Raw genomic sequence first — 11486 nt, forward strand, 5'->3', positions numbered from 1 at the left:
AAGAAAGAGAGGGGGAAGAAAGAGGGGGGGAAAGAAAGAGGAGGGAAATCTCAGTCACAGCGTCTCTGAACTGCTTTACACCACCAGATCTGCATGAGCCACTTCTATGGAACTTCCCCGATTCTAGACTATGATCCCAACTAGGCATGGGACATTCTAGTCTTTCCAATGGCACATAAAGACCCCAAATCACATTTAGCAGCTTCTTTTTCTTATCGCAACCACTCACTTTTTTTCCTACTCCTTATCAGTGTTGCACCTGCAGGAAACTGAGTGAGCCGTCTTCCTATTTTGCTAAGTAATGATGCAGCATTTGACTTCACTTTTATGGAGTGAAGATAAAAGACGCTTTCCTCAGAAAACTGAAAGACCCCATTTCAAGTCTGGCAGTAGCTGGTCTCGGCAGCCAGCGTGCGGCTCACCTAAAAACTGAGACACCAGAAGAAGAGGACATTCACAAAGTCCGCCATGCCATGTGGAAGAGCTCGTGCCCAAGGCAGGCGAGGATGCTCCAGACTGATGTACCTCAAGTGGGAGCAGACTGACACCATGTAACCACAGGGGGTGGAAGGGAGAAGTTCAGACTAAGGCTACACGACATTTCCACATATACAGAGCATCAAGAGCCAGTCATACTGGTGCTTGAACTTGTAGTCGATACGCTGTGCCAACCTTCGTCATCACTACTTCCTTGAATATTTCTTCTCCTTTCCTCCACTGAATTATGCTCTAAGTCCCCTAGAAAGTGTTCTGAGTATCTACATGCCTTGGACCATGATCTGGACTGGCACAACAGTAAATACTTAACAAAATTCAAGTCAAAGATATGTACTTTTTTTTTAATTCTTACTTCCCTTGGCCACTCTAAATAACTCTGGGTAGGAACAAACAGGTTGTACCTACAAATACACCCATCATCTATAAATTTCACCTACAGTGGCGGAAATGTGCAGAGAAATCCAACATGGGACAGTTTGCTTACGTATCTCTTTCCAACAGAATTTTCTTTTCACTGATTTCATCTGTTATTCTAGATTAAATTGGAAGTTTCTGCAAAATAACTTCAGAATAATGTTTCTGGATTTGTCAGCAGCGGAAATCGTAACTCATGCCATCATTTCTAATGCTTACATGGAAAAGTCAGTAAAATGTGAAAAAAATGGAAGGGAGAAAGCTTCCTTTGTACTCAACAGCACCAGACCTATCGTATTTTAGAACACTCCTGGTACTACTACATCAATAAAATTGTTGCACAAAGCACAAGCAGAGAAATATGCTACTGTCATTTTTCAAGATTTCTTGAAGGTTTGTCAATAAGGTATTTGAAATTCACTCAAGTGTGAAAACCAGGTTATTTTTCCACTCAAATTTGCAGTTTCTACTTTGGAACTGCAGAATGGCCAGCCAATGAAGTCGTACACTGAAGCCCACATGGCGCATTCTGCACGTATATGTAAGACCATCAAGACTATTTTGATTCCATGGACGTGTCTGCCTCTATGGAGAAAAGAAGTAAACACATTTTTTCTTGAAACTTGCTTGCAGGCTCAGGTCTTCTTCAGTATTTCTAACCAAGAAAAATTATGGCAATTTAATAAAAAGTGTAGAAAATCCTACAATGCGACAGATCAGCTATAAAAGCACACACTGAAATGAGGACAACCTTTTTAAGCCATCAGAATTTTCTCCATGAGACTAGACTTCCGTGTCATACTCAGCACACAGAGATTTTTCTTTTTCAGAGCTATTAACGAATTTGACAAGTAAACCTACTGCAGTTAATAGCATTTTAATCTTTATGCATAATAATCACAAACCTACATTGTACAGATTTGATAATAATAACTGACAGCTGAATTTGAAGTATACGTTTCTTTCCAAAATAGATGCGCATGTAGGTGGATGTGTTGTAGAAATATAATATACTACATGGCTGAGCCTAGATAAGCTGGTGATTCTCAAACGTCAGCATCATCTGCACAAAGTTAGGGTTGAAATCTGCTCTCCTAAATACCTGTTCATCCTTCTTATGACACTTTCTCTAAAGAGCTCAGTGAACAGTAGATAAAATGAAATAAGTATCTAATGAGGTATGACAGAAACTCTGATGCAGCTGAACAGCAGAGATCTAAATTCTAATAAATAAATGAAGTAAAACATTTACTGCCAGCAACTATGTCAAGTTAGCCATAGGAAACTGTAGCTCTGCAGCTGGAGAAGGGCAATACTCTGCAAGCCAGAGAAGCGATGGCACTCCTCCAGCTTTGATTATTTATGGTGTGATGATGAAGGACCAACTTTCCATGTGAGGAACAGCTTTAAAGTTGAACAGTGAAGCTGAAACAGAGATTTAATGAAAAATCAGAGGGGAACAAAACTACAGCTATGAAAACAGTAACATTCATTTTAACAATTCAGAAATATAATATACGTGCAAAGCCAGATGTTAACTTGTCCAGCTTCAAGGTAAACAGCAAACTGTATTCATAACAACCCTTCTGCTGAACAGCAAACACGCACTATTTAATGTTGCTGTAAACAGGGCTCACTTCATACCTCCAAATGTTATCAAAATGAACAAACACATTTTAAACAAAGGACACATCTGTATTTAATGCGTATTTCTGTATTTAATATATTATATATATCTGTATTTAATCTGTATTAAGCTATTTTCAAAAATCCCAACCTTTCGTAATCTACCATAATCACGATAGCCTGAAACAAGAATGCTTTCAGGCTCAGGAAAAAAGGCTTCTAATTTTAAACATTTACGAGGACACCAAGAAGTGGCTTAGAACCATACTTTAAAACGTGTTTTCAGGCTTTAAATTGCTGAAAGCTGAGACCCCTTTCTCCATTTGGCCTGGACTAGAGAAAGGGAGAGAAGCACAAAAATACAATGAAAAGAAAAGACTGCACATGAAAATTTCCATTTGAAAAAAGAAAAGCAACCCACTCCCTCACCCCAGTTCTCCTTCCTCCCACCACCATTGCAACCCCCCCCCACTTTTACATGAAACGAAAGGGCATGACTCTTCTGATAACCACTACCAAACGACTCAGCTACATCACTGGTGCTGATGCACCAACATTTTTAACAAATACTTCTGGAAAATACTTTTGAAGGACGACTCTGCCATCATTGGTGCTGCTCCTGAATGGGAGGGACCCCGTGTCAGAGCTGTATTCACTTCAGCTCATTTTAATTACGCCAAGGAATGGGTGATATTGCAAGAAAGGTGATTTCATGTCTGTTCTAAATAATGAATGTGACCAACCCTTCCCCCCCCCCCGCCCCAGCTCCTAAAATGCATGCTTTTTGCTGGGAATGAACTTACCTTTGATACATTATAACTACGTGAAGGAGGGACTGTTCTCACATCTCTGTTTCAGAGAAAACACCAAGCTGTTTGATTTTGAAAGTTAAAGAATTAAGATGGGGGGGAAAAATTGCTTCTAAATGCAAACACACTTTACAAAGTTAAATATAGTCCCCGTTTGATATGACTTTAAAATTAGCCATTCCTTTCCAAATACGCCATACATTCTCCTGCATCCACCCAGTGAAAATAAATACGAATGCATTGTAAGCATTAAAAGATGGGTGTGCCATACCCAAGAGTAAGAACAAGTAGTATTTTTAAAGTAGTTCTGCATACAAAAGTAATATACGAAAGCAAAGAAACGACTACAAATATGTATTCATAGCAACAGATAGTAGGAAGGAAGTTTTGAAAATCCACAGGGATTCTTCCACCTTACCAGGCACCTGTACAGTTCTATGAGCATTTTCCTTTTTGTCTTTTATTTTTCCTGGCTCCAGTCTTACAGTTCAATTCCAGGGCAAAGCACCGTACAAGAAGAAATTACACTCAAAACTATTAGCTCATCAAAACTGCCTTTACTGTTTAAAAACAAAAAAAATACACAAAACATTGCGACATCTTCTGGAATCCCACTCAGAAAATCCAACATTTTTAGATCTCTTCTCATGTTCTCATCACCACAATTTTTGCAAAATAGTGAGAAACCACCCAGGACATTTTAGGAATGACTCCATCATTGCAATCCCTCAATTATAGGTTGACCACAAGAAGAAATGGATACAGTAGTACTGTAGAGACAGTATTGGTGTATTTTTCAGTTTGCCCTCTGACGTGCTCTGACTTCTGCTGAACAGTGGTACAGTGACTTCTTATGCTGCCTCCATTATTGCTCCCCAAATAATTCAGAGGTGCATAAGGCTTTAAGTAACAGCAGTTTAAACACTGATTTCAAACTAGAATCCATGGTTCAATGACATTTTCATCAAAACTGAGCTCCAGAACTCCCATCTCCTTACAGCCTGAACTGACCGGCCCCCCTGGAGATGTGCAGAAATGGGCACCACCGTGCCTGCTCTGTAGCAGGGGACACAGCGTGCGCCATTCCGGCATTACCGGCTGCTAGCTCCTGACACTGGAAGGTTAAGGCGCTGCTTGCAATTCCTCTAGTACAGTAAATCTGGCAACACAAGTGAAAAAACCTCATTACCTGTACCATAGACTTAGAAGTGAAGGAACAATTTCCCTTTGAAGTCACAGACTGGGTCAACTGCAGAGGTACAAAAGCTATATACCAAGAGTGTTACAGGCAGAGTGCTAACGGCGTTGGCAGTAGTAGTGCTGCTGTCACAGGCGATGCAAGGAATATGCTAAAAGTGCACTGTGAAACACGCAGTCTATTGCAGAACGTCAAACTTCCCAGAAGTAACCAACCCAGATTACTATTTTTAAAACAAACTTGTTTTCTTTCATAAAGCAGGCAAGCTTTGAGGGTTCCATCTTCACAGGTGGCAACTCACTTGTCTTCAACCTAAAGAGCTACAGGCAGAAAAATACATGGAGATTTTTCACTCTAAAAATCCAAAGATCCTTGCTGTTACCAGGACAGAATATAACACCTAAAAGGCCTGCCAATAACAAACCTGCAAGCGATGAACATGGTTGAAGACATGAAAATCAAGAAAACAAGAGTTAAAAGCTCTTAAATTATAGATTATAAAGCTGTGGAATGCCGGCTGCATGTATGCACATTCAAATGATTCAGAGAACCGCATGAAAATATGTATTTACCATAAAATCTGGAAGCACAGTTGGGACTGAAATTACACTTTCAGCCTGGTTCGTCATTTCATTCAAGACTGAGATTACTTCATATAAACTGATTTATTTCTGTGTGTACAGTATATTTAACGTGAGAATCTTTTTCCTTGAAGTTAACCGTTAGCACTGAGTATTTGCTGCTGCTAAGTTCCTTAACCTTGAATTTTAAGTACAGTGCTTCATAATCAGCTTGCATGTACCCATCTGGAATGACACTGGACAAATAAATTTTCTATTTAACAAAATAAAGGTTAGCATAACTTAAAAAAACCCAAACAAACCAACAACAAACCCACCAAACAAACCCCTGAAGTGACACAGCTTGTGAGTTAGTTTAGCAACACAGCAAAAAACCATAAACAATTTGGGAAGGTAGTCAATGTTTTTCATAGCATTGTAGAATTGAGCTTCAATATTCACCCTTATTAGAAAGTTCAAGAATTCCTTGTTTTGATAACAAACTAAAAATTGTCCATAAAGTGGAAGGGTCTTCACAGTTATGATGACTCTGCCAATGATTACAAAGATCCTCCTTTCTTCCAAATAACTGTTTGCATAAGATGCAGTTATAGCCCGCTTTAGACCAAATTTCTATTTTTTTGCTTGGTGTACCAAAACCTACATTTTGCATCTCCTTGGCTGCTTCACCGCTTCCTGACTGAGTCAGTTCACTTTTAGATAAGATATCAACATTGGTTTGATGGTGAAAGTATATCTGTCTTTTCAGTTTTGGAAAAGTATAAAACTCCTCCTCACGGGCACTGCATTTTGCCAAATGTCTTCTCTCATTGCGCTGTTTCCAGAAGTGGGTTGCATGTTTGATCAGTTCCCCCTTAGCTCCTCTATTTCCTTGCAACCCCCCTTCCTTCACTCTTCCCTGGATCTCTTCTCCATGGAAGCACAATAAGTGAAACTTCATCTCACCAAAAGACTGTGCAATAAACTGGCATCGACCACATTTGATCTGTAATTTCACTTCTCCCGGGTTATGGAATAGGTCCTCAAAATTGCATTTATTTCCCCTGTTAAAAAAAAGGAAAAACGTACTATTTCAGCATTAGCCATGCACAGAATAGAGATGGCAATTTCTGTCCTTGTAAGTTCCAAGAAGAGATGACATTCACAAAACATTCTTCTAACTAAAACCAGGCACTGTTGCTAAAGTATTTCATTTATTTGGAACAGGAAAAAGAAGAGAAATAAAATAATAATAAGGCTGATTAGGAAACAACTAAAACCAAATGTTACACTGCTGAGTTTAAGAATTGCCTCCAAAAATAGCCTTGGTAGAAATAATCTCTTAACAATACTAACTTTTTAATGAAAGGTTAATAACATTTCTTTAAGTTCCTGATTTAGTGAGGTCAATCCAAATACCTCTAGCTCTGTGCTAGAAAACTGAAAATGAGTATTAGGTGTAGTGTGCTGCTAAGAGAAGCCAACTTGTTTACACTGAGTGATCTAAGGTCAATTTAAGGCAAAACAACATGTCCCACCTCCCACTCCAAGGTGGAAACAATTCAAAGTTTCTTTTTTTCTAAAAGTTTGTTTTTAAAAACAGTATAAATACCTAATTTATAGTTGGATAGCCCCTCTCTGCAGTATAAAAGAAACAGATACACACAGAGTTAGCAAGCCCCTGGTTTAAGTCAAGCCAATCAAACCAAGATGTCCACAGAAACCTTCTCACAATGTCTATGAAAAGGACCACGTAATACTGTGTATTTATACACATTAGGCATAACACCCAACAACAACAACAGATAAACTAAGTGATTCACTGCGCTAGTAAGTACCGCTAATATGGCTGAAAGAAACATGCTGGTGTTTCTTAGGTTCAATACCTTAACTAACTGATGCCCCAGAGAGTGGAGCTATGCAAAGCAAAACATGTAAAACTGAACTTCAGTGCCATAGTGAGGCGTCAGGTTAAAGCCTTGAGAGTATTAAAGAGTACGTCAATGAAAGTAAATGCACAGTGGAGCAAACAAAAAGCCAACGTTTATACTGTGTCAAGAAATTTCACCTCAAAATCATAATGCAGAGATAAAAGAATGTTCTATCTGTCTCAATATGGTGAATGTTAACTTTTCTACTTGGCTACGTGATAGCAAGAGCAGCAGTAATCAACACACAAGATGGATTAGCTCACAGCACTCCAGAGAGGGAAATGGGATAATAATATTTAATAGGGTAAACAAACTACAAGCTAATACTGAAATATGAATTGCTTTGCATTTATTGCAGTTGGTTCACTTATCTTCTGGGGAAAACCCAAAATGAGTAGAACACAGAAGAGAGTGCAGATTAACAGAAAAAGCATTAGCCGGGAGAAATCAACTGATCAAAATAGCTCCACTGGCAGCATATTGGGTATTACTAGAGCATATGCAAAATTACTTTGGATATTCAAGTGTCGGTAATAATTTATATTCAATAAATCATCTAAAATATACCGGATGGTCTAACGGATTGACTAGATTCCTTAACAAAGTATTTAAACCACTAGGAATCTCACTTTGGGGGAAAAAAAAAGATGAGGAAAAAGCAACAATTTTCATAATGGTGATGTTTATGAACTTCTACCGACAACCTGATAATCCTGTTTTCATTAGCATCTAATTAGTGAAAACACTCACCTCTCCGTTGCTTCTTCTGCTTCTTTTATATTCTTGTCTCTCTTCTTTAAAGCATCTTGCAGCTGTTGCTCGCTAGTAGAGGGCTCTGTGCTGATAACAACCCTGTGCACTTCTCTTAGGTGACCGAAATACACTTTTGCGTGGCCAAAAACTTTAGCACAGAATTCACAACACACAAGTTTTTTGGGTTTGCCTTCGTTGTGATGAAGTTTCATATGCGTGCTCAGGCTTCCAGAGTGAATATATGCTTTCCGGCAAATTCGACAGCTGTAAGGCCGTTTGTTTGTGTGTGTGTTCATATGGTCCTGAAGATGGTGTTTAAACTGGAAGACATGGTTACAAACATGACATTTATGCGATGGCTTAGGTACAGCTGAACATGCATTTCTACTTAAATCACTTGACTTAGCTGATGTAGCATCACTATGCTTGTAACTTAAATATTTGTTGGGAAGCAAACTATTTAAAAAAATATCTTCATCTAAACGGTCAGGAGACGGCGTCTCTACTATTGCTGCAGAAGTCAGTGGTGTAAAAGCCTGCACAACTACCACTGGTTTTGGTCTGATACTACGGTATTTTTTCACTGCCTCTGCTTTTTTGTCTTCAGGTGGCTGAAGGTCAACTTTCGCCCTCTCTCTTCCTTCTCTAAACTTATTAATGATGCATTTCCTTCGCTTGGTCTGAAAAGCCAATAAATCATCTGCGGCTCTTCTTTTCCTGCCTCTTCTTTTAGAGGCTGCACCGTTCAATTTTTTAAGACTGTCGACATCCACTTTACTGGATGGAGAGAAGGTATTTTCTCGAATAGTTTTTTTGGGGACTTCTGTAAATGGTACAGCTAATCGTTTATCAGACGCTTTAGCAGGAACATGAAAGGTTTTTGCCAAAGCTGGTATCTTTTCACATTCAGATCTTAGTGAAGGTCCAGATACATCCGTAACATTAGTATTCTGCTTAGACTTACAGAACACTGTATTTTTCATCCTTGAGTAAGGCAAAATAGGAAGTTTTCCTTTCGGTGCTGATGGAGTCATCTGTATTGTACTGCCAAAAACTGCTGGTGACAGGACAGCAACAGAATTTGCAGAATTTGTGGGTTTTTCCTTTAGTTTCTCAGATGTTGTGAATGACTCTCTTGTGGTTTCAGATGCTGTCTTCACAGAGCATAGACTTAGTTTCATGGGATTAATTGTACTTGCTGGCTTGGATGAAGAGCCTTTAACTACAGATGGCCCAGAAACACTACCGTTAGCAAATTCAGTTTTGTTCACTAAAGGAGATCCAGATTCCACACAATTGCTTTGATTTACTAATGCGGCAACTGTAATTTCAGCTGAGTCACGGTCTGTTAGCATAACTTGCTCAGTTGAATCTGAACTAGAATGAGCTTCAGGACAGTCTTCAGTTAAGGTAGTCATGGGGAAAGTCTGTGAAGAGATTGATGCTTTGGTAGGAGTCTTGTTATGTGCACCCAAACCAGAGATTTGTGCTGGTTTTTTGTCACTTAGCAATTTATTTCTTACAGATTGGTACCTAGGGATAGGCAGCTTTAGGTTTTCAGAAGGAGCCATGTTTGGCTGCTGGACTTGCTGTGTTAGGGCAGGAGCAACATACGGCAAGGCCAACAGAGAAAAAGTTCCCTCATGACCAGACACCTGCATGACAGCGTAGTTTTGAGTTGGTACCACCAGCGGCTTAGAACCTGCAGCTGAAATCGGTGTATTTTGCTTGGGCAAAGATGGCTGAAGACAAGAAACCACTCCAGATGTTAAAATTTTTGGTACCATTTTTGGAGCAATGGTCCTAAACTGACTTTTCTTCTGAAAACTTTGTATTATATCCGAAGGGGATTTGTGTTTATCTGAAATAATAACATAACAAAGATATAATTATAGTATTTCTTTTTAAAAAGCTACTGTGTCAAAAATAAAACTGCTTAAAAAGGATACTATTACACACAAACTTATTAAAAATACTTAGGTATTTAAATGACCGCTAAATTAAGTTTAGAATTGCAAAAGTTTCATGGACAAAACAAAAATATTCCCTGATGCAATGTGTTTGAATATAGATATGCAAAGAAGTCTCTCAATCTAATCTTAAATGGATGTTTCATTCTAGGTTAGAAACTACACGACATTTCAGAGCAAATACACTTATAAGCCTCTTCTACCCTGGAAAAGCTGCACTATATGCTGGCAATATTCAGCTGGAAGAACCAAGAGGGACAGGATTTAAACTCCATGATGCAGAACTTTTCTGAGCATCTGCTCTGATCATATCTCTCAAGCAGAGTCATGCTAACTTTCAGAGTTTCTGTAACATATAGAATTTGTGGGTTTTATCAGATACAGTCCAAAGCTTACCTGATGAAGTCTTTAAAAAAATTACTGCTATAAAACATGCAAATAATGTGTAATAAAATCAACAAGGGCTTGAGAGAAGATGGACCCTTGTTAAATACCCAGTCCCACACACTGCTTTTGTGCCTTTAATGCACAATAGAACCGCTGTAGTAAGTTATTCAAGTATTTCCTTAAAAGAGCAATTTATCAAGGTTATATCACAGTTCCTTCTGGTTTCTACTTGTGTTGGTAAATGTTGCAAACATTTTTAGTAAAGAAGAATGTGAGGATAATTAAAGAAAGCAAATAAAAGGGTGAAATGTGTAAGATATAATCTGCATTGAGCAGCAGAGATACATGCTGACCTTTCAGACACTCCATAAAGAAGAATTTTATATATAGTTAACTGTACCACTACCATTCCATATAACAGCCTCATTACTCACTCCCAGATTCAACTACTGATGCTTCCAGTTTTCAAAAACTGGGATAGGTTTCCTGAAAAAAAAAAATCCCAACAATCTCAACCACTGAAATTTCAACGACAAAGTTCCCAAGCAGAAAGGCAATTTGGGAAGGCAACAATGTAAGAAAAATTCATTTTGAGAGAAGAATCACATTTGAACAGAATATGTAAAAGTAAACGCTGGGACCTTGAAATACTGCAGTAAGGTAATTCCATGGGGAAGTTTCCACTCCTTACCATTTTAAAGCCTTGTATTACAAATGCATTTATACATAGTTATGGACTTAAAGAGGTAACTGTGAATTACTACCAACACTGGAAACTCCACTAAGTTCATCTTGATCCTGGATGTTCTTCTCAGACGTGACGCACTTTGCAATGTGCACTGCAAGTTACGGAGCTATCATACCTCATGCCCAGAACTCCTGGACAGATTCACGTGCACACTCATGGTATGCACATGTGCAGTAAATCCACTGCCTTCAGGACATGCTAGATTCACTGAGAAATCATATATAAACTGTACAGTTCACACATAGTAGGCCTGATGCTTCTCAAAACTCTTTGACCTTCAGCAAGTTCATAGAGTAATAACTATGCAGGGTGTAAACCTTTCATTGCCATCTGCAGCATCAAACCCCAAGTCTATTATGCACCTTCCTGATCCTCCCATTAAGCGAAACTACTGGGCACCACCAGGACTTTCTTTCTGCTCAATGTCTGTAGAGATGTTCAGAATCTCTAGATATTTTGTGCAGACTGGACTACTGTACATATGGAAATCCTGCACAAATATAAAGAGAGATCCCTATACACAGGAGTAAGTCCAGGCCTACAGAGTTTGTGCAACCTGGGAAAAGCAGAAACATGGCAAGTTTAAAATTCT

General features: G+C 38.8%; 1 protein-coding gene across 7 annotated transcripts in view; it reads right to left on the reverse strand.

Moving 5' to 3' along the window:
* Positions 1-1858: 1858 nt before the first annotated feature.
* The window catches only part of ZNF438 (zinc finger protein 438), a 56571-nt gene continuing 46943 nt past the window's right edge, over positions 1859-11486 (reverse strand). For 5 of the 7 annotated variants that reach the window (XM_035902419.1, XM_035902422.1, XM_035902420.1 and 2 more), the window contains 2 exons: positions 7787-9650; positions 3320-6169 (listed from right to left, as the gene is read on the reverse strand). In XM_035902419.1, coding sequence (XP_035758312.1) covers positions 5557-6169; positions 7787-9650 — 2477 coding nt within the window. In that variant the 3' untranslated portion in view covers positions 3320-5556. Of the gene's footprint in view, positions 2338-2806; positions 2872-3319; positions 6170-7786; positions 9651-11486 lie in introns of those variants that run through there. The other 2 variants (XR_004843066.1, XR_004843065.1) reach the window with 2 other exon arrangements.

This window comes from Egretta garzetta, unplaced genomic scaffold (assembly GCF_000687185.1).
Source record: "Egretta garzetta isolate BGI_Z169 unplaced genomic scaffold, ASM68718v1 scaffold369, whole genome shotgun sequence".
Lineage (NCBI taxonomy): Eukaryota > Metazoa > Chordata > Aves > Pelecaniformes > Ardeidae > Egretta > Egretta garzetta.